This window comes from Girardinichthys multiradiatus, chromosome 9, assembly GCF_021462225.1.
Source record: "Girardinichthys multiradiatus isolate DD_20200921_A chromosome 9, DD_fGirMul_XY1, whole genome shotgun sequence".
Classification (NCBI taxonomy): Eukaryota; Metazoa; Chordata; class Actinopteri; order Cyprinodontiformes; family Goodeidae; genus Girardinichthys; species Girardinichthys multiradiatus.
Genome location: NC_061802.1, coordinates 29011503 through 29026537, shown reverse-complemented (window position 1 = coordinate 29026537; position 15035 = coordinate 29011503). Strand labels below are relative to the sequence as shown.

The following is a 15035-nucleotide window of genomic DNA, read 5'->3' as shown; positions in this document are numbered from 1 at the left end:
CATGCGGTGGAAAATATGAGCCGATTATTATAAATGAGGAAAACTCTCTCGGTGAATAAAACGGTTTACAGATTATGGAAAATGACTCCAGATCCGGACTACATGTTTTTCCCAGCACTTTTACGTCTCTGCACCAACCTTCATTTATATAAAAGCAGATTCCGCCTCCTCGCCTCTTCCCCGATAGCTCCGCGCTGCGATCTGCTCTGAGCAGCTGAAAGTCCGTCATCAGCACTGCGTGGTCCGGGATGTTTTCACTCAGCCATGTCTCAGTGAAGTAGAGAACCGCTGATCCGCGGAGGTCCGTGTTTTTACCGGTGAGAAGAAGCAGCTCGTCCATCTTGTTGTTGAGAGAGCGGACATTTGCCAGGTGGATTGAAGGCAGTGGTGTGCGAAGTCCTCTTTTGCGGAGCTTTACCAGCGTGCCAGCACGCTTTCCTCTTCGACGCTTTCGGCGCAGTATCCCGTATAGAGCCGCAGCTCCGTTTGCCAGAAGCTCAGTGAACCTCGGATTGATGAAAGATGGTGAAAAAATCCCAAGAGAGCACTCTCTGATGTTGAGAAGTTCCTCTCTACTGAATGAGACCACAGGATTGTGGCCCGACACCACAGTACTGTGGCTCGTTTTTTTTTTTTTGTACCTTAATTTTTTGTACCTTAATTACCCCCATTCATGAATGAATACCGGATACACAAACAGCAATTAATTCCCACTTAACTTAGTGCATATGATTGCGTGATCGTATGACACTTTTGGATCCACTTTGAAGAGTTATGTCTATTTGCCTGCAAAGAGACATTAGCGCGCTGTATCCTTCCATCCAGTTCCGCTGGGGACCTGCATGGAAGAGGTCAGTTTGTTGCAAAAGTGGGATTTTTATTTGGACCGTGACGTCACAGGACGTCTGCTGTTATTCCCTGTTTCTGGCTGTGCTGGAAGTAAGTTAATGGGATTAATTTTGAAAGTTCCAGAAAAGTTTCTACTGGCCTTTCATTTTGTAACACATGGCTGTGGTCTCAACAATAGATTCCAACCCCAATGTGATGCTGAACACAATTAAATAGGTACAGAAAATATATGCCCACACTATATTTGCTTGAAAACCAGAACCCCTACCCAAATATTGTCAACCTGAAAGGAGAATTACAATTTTGTCCAGACCAGAGGAAATCACGTCAACACATGTACCTGAAGTTCTGACCTAACAAAGGTCAAACAAGCACAATATACTCTCCTCTCCCTCTGGCTCACAGAAATTGATGGAATAGCTACTTGACACAGATATGAGAGAGGTTGAGTCTGTCAGCATGCAGTTAGTGACTCGGCCGCGTTTGGCCCCAATATGTTGTAAGATGAAGGGAATGAAAAGAAAGAGAAGAATGTTTGAGAAGGGAGAGGTGAAGAAAGTCATTCTCAGTACCGTTTTAGCAAATATTTGTGGAGTTTTGTTTAATTATAATTTACAGAGTAGAATTTATTAGTATGTTCCTACTGAATTTAATTTGAAATTTGAAAGTGGCAGCTAGGTCTGATAAAATAAGCCAATGAAGAATTACCCTTATTAGGTCTCAGTCTAGCATTAGCAAAATATTGGTTTACTAAATCCTTGTGATGTCCTATAAGGTACATACAGGGTGTATTGCCTTACAGTTTGCTACTGGTAAATCTAAATTTCCCAATTGAGGGACAATAAAAACATTTTCTATTCTTTTCTGTTCTATTCATATGCCATCTGTCACTGGATGTCTTAAAGTCCCAACACAGCATTTGATTTAACACTAGAATATATTGGTAGATTGAAACGTCTGAGGGTTGACATCGTTGAAACAAGATCTAACTCACCAACCTATTAATAATTTTCCAAATTCATAGGGCAAATTTGACTGGCAACCTGTCAAGGATGTTCTCCGCCTCTCATTCATTTCACTGCAATGGATATAGATGTTTCAAAGCAGCCTGTGTATAATTCTTTTATATAATGTGGTTATTTTTTGTGAAATCAGTTACTGAGACAAATACACTTTTCAATAATATTCTGATTTATTGAAAATGACTGTATATGTAATTTCTTCAACACACTTGGGGTAAAGTAGGTTTGTGTGTGAAAGCAACATTTGATGCAAACATAGCTTCATTTTCACTTTTGATTATGCTATCCTTTAGTATGTGTGCCAAACATATGAACTCTACAATAGCGGCGCTCAAGGTGACAGCATGTTGGAGTAGCTCTGTTACTTTTCATAGTAATTGATTTTTTTTAAGAACTCAGATTCCTCTTGTGGTGGATATACATTTATTTTTTGGACGGTTATCGTCTCCGGTATCAGATGTTGTGCAGCTGGAAGAATTTTTGCTGGATGTTTCCCACCAGAACAGTGAGATGCTTCCCAGTAGCAAACCCTGAATCACCAGTGACCTGAAGGACCTGGTTAACAAGGAAAAAAGAGCCTTCAGAGAGGGAGACAGGAAATTATTGCGGAGTATTGAGGAGTATATACCTGAATAAGCAAACAATAAACTATCAGGACCCCTTCAGTTTGCTTATCGCTGTGGAATTGGAGATTTCAATAAATCCACTGTCATCTGAACAAAGCCAGCAGCACTGTGAGGATCATGTTCTTTTATTTCTCCAGTGCATTTAATACAATCCAACCTAATTTGCTTTGTCAGAATCTCCAGAAGACTCAGGTGGAGGCCTCAACAATCTCCTGGATCAAAGACTACCTGACAAACAGACCACAGTTTGTGAGACTGAAGGGTTGTGAGTCTAACCAGGTAGTCAGCAGCACAGGAGCACCACAGGGGACTGTACTCTCACCATTCCTTTTCACTCTGTACACCTCAGACTACCAGTACAAGACAGACTCCTGTAATCTGTTGAAATACTCGGATGATTCTGCAGTCGTGGGGTGGATCAGAGATGGAAAAGAAGCTGAGTACAGGAAGCTAGTTGACAGCTTTGTGGCATGGTGTGACAACAATCATCTCATCTTGAACGTGAATAAAACAAAGGAGATTACTGTAGATTTTAAGAAAATTAAGAATAGGCCAAACAGTATTTCTATCATGGGGAAGAAGTGCAGGTGGTGGAGGAGTATAAATACCTCAGTGTTCATCTGGACAACAGACTAGAGTGGAGATGCAACTGAGAAGCCATCTACAGGAAGGGACAGAGCAGGCTGTAATTCTTGAGGAATCTTAGGACCTTCGGTGTTTGCAGCAAGATGTTGCATATCTTCTAAATGTCTGCTGTGGAGAGTATGATGTCTTCTGCTGTCATCTGCTGGGGCAGCAGCATCAGAGCCAGGGACTTTAAAAAACCCAACAAGCTCTGGAAACTCCTCTGGAACCTCTGGAGATCATTGTACAAAGAAGGATTCTTCATAAAATGTAGAACATTATGGAGAACCCTGAGTATCCTTTTCATCAGTGTGTCTTCAGTCAGAGGCTTCTTCAGATGTGCTGTAAGACAGACGGCTACAGGAGATCCTTCCTGCCCACAGCCATCAGCATCTACAACGGCTCTTTGAAGAAACCTGCATCATATGAGCTACAATAACATTTGACTTCCCTTTGAGATTAATAAAGTGTTTTTGAATTTAATTGAACTGAATTTAAACAATGTCTTATGGCATTACTGCCTGAGCTATCGAGTTTGGTAAACACTGCTCTAGTTAACATGATATTGAGGTTCAAATAATTCATTATCATTCAAAGTGTTGGATTGACCAACAAACCCTTGGTGCTACCCGTAACACCCGTCACTGTCTTTTAACCCAATCTTATTCAGTCAGAAGCAGCTTCTACCTCTACTGGTTTTGCCATGTTGCTCTATGAGTGCTATGAGTGAAAGCAATTACGTTTCACTGCTGTCAAACTTTTGCCATTATTTTACTTTTCTTTTTAATGTGCCTATAACTGAGAAAATGACCTAACTTTACCTTTGGTTTATTCTGCCCTGCAAATTAAGAACACACACTCATACATAAATAAATAGAAAGAACCACTTTCACCTAGTCAAAACCTCACACTCAGCCCTCTGTCTAATCCCATCTCATCTACCCCGACACTGTTGTTAGCAGCTGCCTCTCACTCTGTGGCCTCGCCATGGACTGCCTTTGAACTTGGCTGCCAAGAAAGTGTAACACTGCATGCTTCTCTCATTGACTTTCAGGAATGATTGGGAACATTATAATGACTAAATTGACAGGAGGTGGAGAGCTGAGTGGGAGCAGAGGGCCCTGACAGAAAGCAAATAAAAGGCTTGAATATTGTCAGCATGTTGCTAATAAGCTGCAGGAAGAGCTGAGGTGTGTGAGTGAGAGAGCGAATTCCTTTGTATGAGCACAAATATGAATTCCTCTCATAGAGCATGTGTGCTTGCAAAGGTGATGTCAGGCTAAATAACTGCTTATTGCTGAGATGAGTGACACGCAGGATTATTGGTCGACAGCAGAAATAAAAAAAGCTTTCATCTGTGTGTGACTTAGGACTGCATGTTTGATGTTAGGCTGAGGGAATCCTAGACAAGGTGACTGAAAGTGATGGATGATTGGAAGAGAGGCAAGAGGGTGAGTGTCAACAATATGGGGTCATTAACAAGCAACAAGTAAGCCCAGTAGATATGAGCATGATTGCATTTGAACAATCTGTGTTTGAAAGCTTCTCTGCTTCTGTCTTGTTCTCCCAGTAAAGAAATAATTGTCTATAATTGTTATGGAAATGTATTTCTGCCTCACATCAGTACACATTTAGTCATCTTGTAAATATTGTTTGAAAGACAGTTATCTTCTCAAAACAAGTAGAAACATGGCAGCATGCATGTTTTGGAAGTGAAAAATAAAATTAATAGTAGTAATTTGCCAAAACTAAGAACCCAGTCTGATATATACCTTGATTCAAATCAAGGCAAGGTACAGTATATAACACACTACACATCTCATCAGTATTAAAGTAGACCATGCATTAGTAACTACAGTATTAGCATCTTCATAAAAGTGATAAGAGATATTAAATATATTAATGATCTGTCCAAGGTATGGTATATAGGAAAAGAATCGAGTGCAAAACAGAGCCCTGGGGTACTCCACATTTTAGATCAATAGAATCTGACATGACCTGGTTTATACAGGCACTGTAGTTTCTGTTTGAAAGGTAAGATCTTAACTTCTCTAAAACAGTTTTAGAGGTCCCCACTGCACTATGAAGTCTGTTAATTAAGATGGTCTGATCGACAGTGTCAAAGTCTGTTATCGTGAATGCCAGATTGCATACCAAATATACGAAACAGTGTAAAAACAGTTTAAAGTCAAACAACCTACACAAAAAATAATATGCTGGATTTATATTACTATTTTGCAAGCCTTGCACAACAAAATAATCTTTTACAAAATGGTTTTGCATAACATGTCCACAAGAGGTGCAGTGGACACAGACATTACACCAACAATAGCTAACCAGAGTTGAGTTTTGTCAGGGACCTCAAAACTGAGCATTGCGGTGTCCAATATTTTCAACCCTTTAATTCTGTTAATTACAAAACATTTAAGATTAGGATATTACTTCAGACTAATAAACACTAATTTAACACTGAAAAGTGGGCTTAATGAAAAGTATGTTTAATAGCTGCTTAAAGGTTGTTTTCAAAAGGTACTTTTAATCTGACAAATGAGTCTCATCAGAACACATATTCTAACTTATTGAATATTACCATATTACCGAATATTACTTAGGTCAATGGTCATTTTTTTTTAAAGAGCTTTCTGAAGAACTGTTGCAATGGCTCTCAAAGTCATATAATTGAACAGAGATTGCTTAAATCTTGAAGTGCATGCACAATGAAAAGGATACTATACAAAAAAAAATTTACATATATATTCAAGCATGATTTTAAGATTTTTGACTTTCAGCTAATTGTTTGTACATAACTACAGATAACACACTGCTTTGTTGCAACTTTTGATATTGTAAATTGTTTTGTAGCTGAGATGCTAGGGCTCAAGGAGAGTGGTGGGGACATTGTGTGTTGGTAAAGAAAGAAATGTGTCCAGAAGATGTGGGATAATCATAATCAACATTGTTATAGAAAATTAATGGTTTGTTTCATACAGGAATGTGTTATGAGCTTTTAATAATTTAAATGAAGCACAGTTGAAGTTTGCCATGGAGATAACACAAGAGCTTTGCAGCAACTTGGTATAAAGTAAATTTCCCATAACCTTTTTCTTGTTGTCCACTTCTAGGTCACTTCCTTGGGAACCACAGTGTGCTGGACATACTCAGGCATGAGGGCTATGAAATTGTCCACCTGCCCTCCGACCATCAAGAGCAAGTTACAGAGTAAGTGTTGAGAAAGGGCAATTTGTTGTTTGACAAGCTTCACTTTAAGAACAATAAAACAGAACTTCTAGCAACAGTATGTATAGGCTATCCATAAATTTTAGACTGAGGTGAAAGGAAAATGTTACAAGGTTTTCAAATGTCTCACAAAATTGCAAAAAAATCTGAAAAGTGTGGCTTGTGTTTGTACTAAAGTGATGGTGGTGTTGATGTTTCAAAGTAATCTAAAATAGCTGAGTTTTATGTGTAACTTAGCTCAGTTTGGATTTTATCTGTCTTCAATGAGCTATAGTAAATCTGTTGGGTTTATATGTCCCAAGTGTCAAAAATTATTTTCCATTTTTGGATGATGGATTAAACAGACCTCTGTTAGATGTTCAAAGTTTACAATGTGGTTATTTAACCTAAAGTCACTTTAAATTTTAAATTTTAAGCTCTGTAACTTTATGCCTTAGCTGCGTTTAAAAATGGAAAATATGAAAAAGGGTATGAATAGTTTTTCAATGCACTGCGACCTGCTGTTAGCTATCTAATTCTTGGGACATATAAACCCAACAGATTTACTATAGCTCATTGAAGACAGATAAAATCCAAACTGAGCTAAGTAACACATAAAACTCAGTTATTCTAGAATCATTTTAAACATCAACACCTCCATCACCTTAGTCCATCTTTTCTCCACCACCCTCTGATCTAATGCTGCCAAAGCAAGCTGCCAAACGTTGTTCTGCCTGTTTTCGCCACAACACACTAGCACATGTCCACACACACGTGCTTGCTGCCACAAGTAGGATGATGTACGATGCCAAGGAACATAGGGGGGCAGTATTGAGCACACTTAAGCTCACAGATGTTCACTACATGCAAGAACCACACAGAAAATTGGAGTTGGCTAGGGTGATTGTCTTCCAACCAGTTTTCGACTTTCTCTACTTTCAGCTGTTGGCATACTGCAGCTTCCCTATTACCTTGGGCCTTGAGCCATCTGCCAATAAAATGATAAACAGCAACTTCATTCAGAGTAAGAAGGGAAAAAAAGCTAGGTACAACAAGAAAAATAATTTTACAACAGTAAGAACATCCCCATCCATCAATTTAGAGCACTTACAATGTTTTCTTTGCAAATTAAAGCTTTTAAAGTAACCCTGCTACCCCCCTCTGCCAATTTGAAGGCTTTAGCCCGAAGTAGTTCGTGTTGTAAAAGCTGTCAAAGGGGCTGTGGTATTTTTTGGTCACAAAATACAAGTGCATGCAAACACACACTTGTACCTCCCTATTGTGAGATTACGCAAACTGCACGTGAAAGCACTCCAAGATGGCTGCATGACAGGTGTTTATGAAAGACCTGGAGTATGTCAAGCTGACTAGCAAAAATGACCTAAAGAGCAATAATACTATGATATGACAGACAGCACAGTTCAATGCTGAGTTTGACCCTACAGCAACATGACCGCACGACTGGAGATATTATCCCACTAACCGAGCCATCGGGATCTGCACTGAAAACCATCTAAATGAAAAAGACTGGAAAAATAACAACCTGCTGATTGAGCAGTTCGGTAAAATCACAACTTAAAAAGCTCTTGAACAGATAATCGGATATCAGTTTCAAGGTTTCATTTCCAAGTACAACCCAACTGACAAATATTTTAAAACTGAAATAGCACAGATTCTGTAAAAAGAAAAACAATTATGTTATTAATTGAGACTGCATGATTGGGTAAAGGATAAAATCCAATATGTCTGCCTTGTATATAAACCTTAGGGATCACCTAATTAAAAAACAGTTCATTTGCCATTTAGAGGAAGCAGATCTTTCATCCACATAGTACTTTGGAATATCCTACATTGAACATGTTGTTACAGTGTAAAAGTAAAAAAGTACAAAATAAAGAAAAATACTTAATTTTTATTATTATTATTATTATTAGAATAGAACAGAAAAACATAAAAATAGAAACATCATTTGTTGTCCTACAGTGGGAAAATTCAGGTATACCAGCAGCTAAATGAAAGGTCATTTGAAGCATTCCCATAGGTAGAAAACATAAAAACATCAACAAATAAGAATAAGACACTGTACAGTAAGTGAAAAATTGACAGCACAAACAAAAAATACTGTACAGTTATTAAAAATAGCATATTAATTAAATGTTGTGGTGTTTGACCTTATAAAACAACAGCAGACTATTTGCAAGAAATGAAAAAAAAAAACTGTGCAAATGACAGCAGGGATGTAAACACTTATTGAGTTTTTTGGGAGTAGTGATGGTTATAAAGTCTAACAGCTGCTAGGAGGAAGGATCTGCGATAACGCACCTTTGTGCACCTAGGATGCAGCAATATTTCAGTGAAGGAGCTATCCAGTTCTGCAACAGCTTCATGCATGTGATGTGCAACATTATCCAACAGTGATGTTATTTTTGCAAGAGTCCTTATGTCTCCCACCATCTGCACTGGATTGAGGAGGCCTCCTAGGACATAGCTGGCCTTCCTAATGACCTTATCTAACTGCTTCCTCACAGCTGTGGATAAGCTGCTGCTCCAACAAACTGCAGTATGAAATATGGCTGATACCACCACAGAGTCAAAAGAGGTCTTTGGAACACCCCATGCAATACAAAAAACCTCAGCAGGTAGAGTCTGCTCTGACTCTCCCCATTAAGAGCATCAGTGCTGTGAATCAAGCCCAGTTTATTGTTCAGGTGAACATCAAGGTACTCATAATAGTCCACTATCTTTATGTCAGTTCACTAGATGTTCACCGCTGTTGGTGTGGTGGTTATGCGGCTGCATCAGCCATTGGTTTTCCCAGTGTTGATCAGGAGGTGGTTCTGCTGGCACCAGCCCATAAAGTCCTATGTCCACTGTCTGTCTGTAGTCATCCTCACCTGGGAACATCAGAGAACTTCTGAAGAAGCCTGGGGAGTTGATGGAGAAGTCTGCAGTGTAGAGGGTGAATGGTGCCAGCAGAGTTTCCTGCGAGCCCCCACATATTGCAGACCAGCCTGACAGTGACACAGCCATTGGGCAGCCAATGAGGTAGTCCAGTATCCACTGGTGGTGGTCCACCTCTGACAGCTCTAGTTTGTCTCTGAGAAGTTCAGGGTGGATGGTGTTAAACGCACTGGAGAAATCAAAGGTTTTGAAAGGTTACATTTAGGTTTCCTACATTTTTCTTTCTCACTGTTTCCTTGCATGGCAGTACATCAAATGACATAACCCCGGCTGCTAGAATCTAGGAGTAACAATGTCTTTCAACCTCAGATTTGATGCTTGTTTTAAAGCTGTTGTTCAGCTTTGTTTTTTCCACCTCAAGACAATATCATAAATTAGGTTTATTCTTTTTTTTTATAATAATCTAAAATAAATTGTGCACATTTTTGTGTGGATTTATCTTTACCACTATAATGAGCTTCAAAGCAAAACAGTGACACAGAATACTAGGGAAGAAAGCCCCAAAAATATGCCGTTGTTGTTACCTGCATACCTTATTCTGTATTGATTTTAAAATCGTTTTACTTATCTTTAAAGCCTCAAGTCGCCTTAAACTTAAATACATGACAGAAAGAGTGACATGGGCTCTCCAAAATACTTGGTTCCACAAACAGTGCTCTACTAACTTAGGTTTGTAACAAAAGGATATTATTTCCCATTTAAGTCCACTTTCTATATAACTCTTTGTTTGCATTTTTTTAGCCATGGCTTTGGTAAATTTGAGCTGTTTTCGTTCGTTCGTTCGTCGTCTTCCGCTTATCCAGGACCGGGTCGCGGGGGCAGCAGACTCAGCAGAGACGCCCTGATGTCCCTCTCTCCAGACACCTCCTCCAGCTCCTCCAGGGGGAGCCCAAGGCATTCCCAGGCCAGCCGAGAGACATAGTCCCTCCAGCGTGTCCTGGGCCATCCCCTAGGCCTCCTCCCGGTGGGACGTGCCTGGAACACCTCCCAAGGAAGGCGTCCAGGAGGCATCCGGTATAGATGCCCGAGCCACCTCAACTGGCTCCTCTCGATGTGGAGGAGCAGCGGCTCTACTCCGAGCTCCTCCCGGTTGGCCGAGCTCCTCACCCTATCTCTAAGGGAGTGCCCAGCCACCCTACGGAGGAAGCTCATTTCAGCCGCTTGTATCCGTGATCTCGTTCTTTCGGTCATGACCCAAAGTTCATGGCCATAGGTAAGGGTAGGAACGTAGACCGACCAGTAAATTGAGAACTTTGCTTTTCGGCTCAGCTCTCTCTTCACCACAATGGACCGGCACAGCGCCCCCATTACTGTGGCAGCTGCACCGATCCGTCTGTCGATCTCCCGCTCCATTCTTCCCTCACTCGTGAACAAGACCCCGAGATACTTAAACTCCTCCACTTGAGGCAGGAACTCCCCTCCAACCTGAAGAGGACAAGCCACCCTTTTCCGGTCGAGTACCATGGCCTCGGACTTGGAGGAGCTGATCCTCATCCCAATAACAAAACACCACTCGGATTCAGATCGGGGAGGCCATTCCTCCCGATCACGCCTCTCCAGGTGTCACTGTCGTTCCCCACGTGGGCGTTGAAGTCCCCCAGCAGAATAATGGAGTCCCCGGGAGGGGCACTATCCAGCACCCCCGACAGGGACGCCAAGAAGGCCGGGTACTCTGCACTACCACTCGGCCCGTAGGCTGAAATGATAGTCAGAGACCTCTCCCCAACCCGAAGGCGCAGGGATACAACCCTCTCATCCACTGAGGTAAACCCCAACACGAGACGGCTGAGCTGGGGGCAACAAGCAAACCCACACCAGCCCGCCGCCTCTCCCCGTGGGCCACTCCAGAGTAGAAGAGAGTCCAACCACTCTCAAGGAGATGGGTTCCAGAGCCCACGCTGTGCGTGGAGGCGAGCCCGACTATTTCTAGTCGATATCTCTCGACCTCCCGCACAAGCTCAGGCTCCTTCCCCCCCAGCGAGGTGACATTCCACGTCCCTAGAGCCAGCCTAAGCATCCGGGGATCAGGCCGTTGAGGTCTCCACCTTCGTCCGCAACCCAATCCTCTTTGCACCGGTCCCTCACGGTTCCCCCTGCAGGTGGTGGGCCACCAATTTGAGCTGTTTTCTTATTTTTTCTTTTTTTTATTTAGCACGGCTTTCATGATAAGGGCTATAGTTTAACATGAGCATTTATTTATTTGTAATATGAGTGTTTATTATTCTTATTATTTTTTACTGTAAGGATGAATCCTTAATTCCTTACTGACTTTAAACCATAAATTCACAGTGATAGTAAAAAGAAATTAAAATAGTTAGAGAAATGTGAGTAATGGATTTAAGAAAGATGAGCATGTTGTGTTTTTTTATGGAAGATTCTGGGTGGTCTTTTGTGGTCAAATTGTTGGTAAAGGTAGAGAAAATTTGGCAACCACAAATGTTGAACTTTTCTCTAATGTTGGCGGCTTTGTATTAAAGCTACTCAGGGCATCATTAATAGTGTGAAGCTTTCCTTGTATTCATGTCCTTGATTTAAATTGGGGTATTTGACGAGGAAACTGACTGAGTGGTCAGAAACCACCAAAAAATAACATTCACTAGCTGCAGGTTAAAAATTGTTGGAAGGTGTACAGCAACACACAGAAGACCTTTTATTTCCCATTAGCTGCGGGACTGAATTGTTTTAGTGAAACCTTTTGATTATGGTATGTTAAAATTTATTCAATGAAATGTTTTATTAATTGGTGCCATGCATGCCTTATTTTATTATTTTTTCCATATCTTCTTCTGTTCCAGGATTAAACAAGATCCAGAGCTGCCTGTAGCAGGGTCTGTTGAGGAGCTTTTCGATACCAGCACACTCACTCCCACCAGCTTGCCAGCCAGTCTGGAGGAAGAGATCGAAGACCCAGATGATGTGCCTGGCCTTGAAGAGGTGGAGCTGCCTCATATGCTTCTCCCCGACAGCCTGAATCAGCTGGAGGAGTTTGGGCGACACAAACGGCCCTACAAAGCTCGCAGTGGCCATGGGAGGCCCCGACTTTTCAGCGACCTGTGGGTTCGCATTGGGGATAGGTGAGACATTTACTATGATCAAAGTTTAGACAGACTTTGCCAAACAGTTTACCATGAAGAACTTATTAAATTTATTTAAATTCAGTTAATTTACATAGAGCCAATTCAAAACAGATGTCATTTTAAGACGGGTTTACAAGAAAAACAGATTCCATTTATATCTTGTTCAGTCAAAATTATTATTAAATTAATCTAAATTATTCCAATCCAATAAGATGGTATAAATGCAGTTTGGAACTGCCCCCGGTCTTAATAACCAATAGATGGAACCACGGGTGTAAACTTCTGATTCCTCAAACTAAAACAACTCTGAAGCGCTGTTTATCATGGCTCATAGCTGTCCCCACAGAACCCCATTAAAAAAATCCAAGTCTTAGCTTTAAATAGGATGACCATATGGGATTTATTTTTTTTAATTAATAATATATTACCTGCACATGTATATAAATTCAGCGTATCAATCCTTTTGAAAAAAACAAGAAATATGAACTGTGAGGTTTCTTTTTTTTTTTTTTGCAAAAAATATAAAGATTTTCTTTAAAATTAGATTAAACCAAATTTGTTTAATTAACAGCTTGTCATTCTTTCTCCAGCACACCGCCATCTAATGTGAGAATAATTAACGGGTATATGACAGTGGAGCCTCCGCTGACCCATCAAGAACAGCGCGGACAGTTGGAGATCTACTCCACAGATCGACACGCTGACTCCTCTTCACCCATGCCACGCAGCCTCAGCTCAGCCCAGTCGGCTCACACATCCCTCATCTTGTCTTGTATTTTAGCCTGGTCTTTTTCACACATGCTGCTCACCTCCTGACCACAAAACAGAGTTATCTCACAGACAGACATTTAAAATGCTACTACATCCATACCAGAGCACAGGAATGTACCTGATAAGGGGGAACAAGGGTGGCCATCATCAGCACTGCAGACATGATGGAGAGAAGTTTCAGCCAGGGCAACGGGTCTTCAGAAGGAACACTCCTGCTGTCAGCCTCCTCCACACAGAGACATCATGTCTGGCCTGTTGGAAGTGTTTAGTGGCCCACCAAGTGTCCAAGTATGAGGAATAGACTATTAACAGTGGCATAATCAATAAATGGGCCATGGAAGAAGGTCTCCAAGCCTCTTGAATTATTAGAATAACAAACACATAGAACAGTGAATTTTTTTAAAGATTTGGAGTCTTCGACCTAATGACGTTGTAACATTGTGTAGAAAAGTTTTACTTTAAAAATGAGATCTGAACATCTTAATGACAGTTATAACTGTGATAAATGACTTCATTGCATACAGTGTTGTGCATGAGGTGTCACTTGTAAATTGTGAATTTGTTCATAAAGAAAATTTGTATTGTATTTATTAATTCTGAAAAAACAGAGTATATTTTCTTGCTAGTTGATAAATAGAAAAAACAAATTAAAAAAAACTAATGAACTATGCTGTGAGTTCTTCTTTTCAGTGAATATACAAATTGTGGAAGGGAATTATAAGATAAACAAATAAACCAATGCCTATTTCCAAAATGAAGCCTAAACAAAAAATAAATGCCTCCTGATTATTTTTTTTGTATAGATTTATGACATTTCAAATATTTTTAAATGCAATATTATTTACTGAAGAAGGGACTGAGAGCTTTTGCAGGTTTGTAAAGTGGAAAGGGAAGATTTTGCAACAGGTAGTCTCAATCTGCCATCTGCTGGTTAAGTTAAGACAAGCATTGAAATTTGAAGCGACTCTTCTCAAATTTGCCCTTCCCACAAATACTGCTGTACTAAATCAGTAATGGAAAGAGACGTGCTTTCAAAAGGTAAACTGACTTGAAGAAACAGCAGTGTGTTGTCATGAAATACAGGAGAAGATTGTTTTTACCTGCATTTCAGCTCTGTATTACTTACTTTCTGTTGCCTATTGAAAATGTTTTCATGACTAAGCTTTGTTTTAATAAAAATAAAGCATACTTGCCTTGGAAAAGTATTCATATGTTTAGACATTTACAGATTTTACAATATAACCATAAACTTAGATATATATTGTTGGGATTGAAAATGAGAGAAAATTAAAAAAACATAGAATATTGTGAAATGGATTAAAAATTATACTTGGTATAAATCTTTTTTTTATGAATGGATATCTGAAAAGTGTGGTGGGCATTTGCATTTAGACCTCTTTACTCTGATACCCATAAATAAAATCCTGTTATTATTGCATAGGATCTACCAGTGTGTTATCTAATCTCACAGTTGTTCTGTGAATGCCTCAGGCCTTTGTTAGAGAACACTAGTGAACAAACAGCATCATGAAAACCTAGGAACACAACAGGCATGTTAGGGATAAGGTTGCATAGATGTTGAAAGGAGGGATAGAATATAAAACAATATGTCAAGCTTTGAACATTGCATGGAGCACTGTTCCATCATCTTCTGAAATTTAGGAGTCCGGCACAACTGCAAACCAACAGAGACATGACTGTCCACCAAAACTGATTGTTCTGGCAAGGTGAGCATTAATCAGAAAAAACAGCCTAGAAAAACATTCATACTCTGGTGGAGCTGCAACATTTCACAGTTCTGGTGGGAAAATTTGTTGACTGAAGAACTACTAGTCATGCATTCCACAAATCTGCACATATATAGCTGAAACAAATGTTTCAGAACAACA

The 15035-nt window shown here is 40.2% G+C and overlaps 1 protein-coding gene across 1 annotated transcript in view; it reads left to right on the top strand.

Annotated features, from left to right (window-relative positions):
• The window catches only part of trabd2b (TraB domain containing 2B), a 109176-nt gene extending 94837 nt beyond the window's left edge, over positions 1 to 14339 (top strand). The window contains exons 5-7 of the mRNA XM_047375922.1: positions 6244 to 6340; positions 12094 to 12372; positions 12966 to 14339. Of these exons, the coding sequence (XP_047231878.1) occupies positions 6244 to 6340; positions 12094 to 12372; positions 12966 to 13191 (602 nt within the window). The 3' untranslated portion in view covers positions 13192 to 14339. The remainder of the gene's footprint in view (positions 1 to 6243; positions 6341 to 12093; positions 12373 to 12965) is intronic.
• The last annotated feature ends 696 nt before the right edge of the window (positions 14340 to 15035 follow it).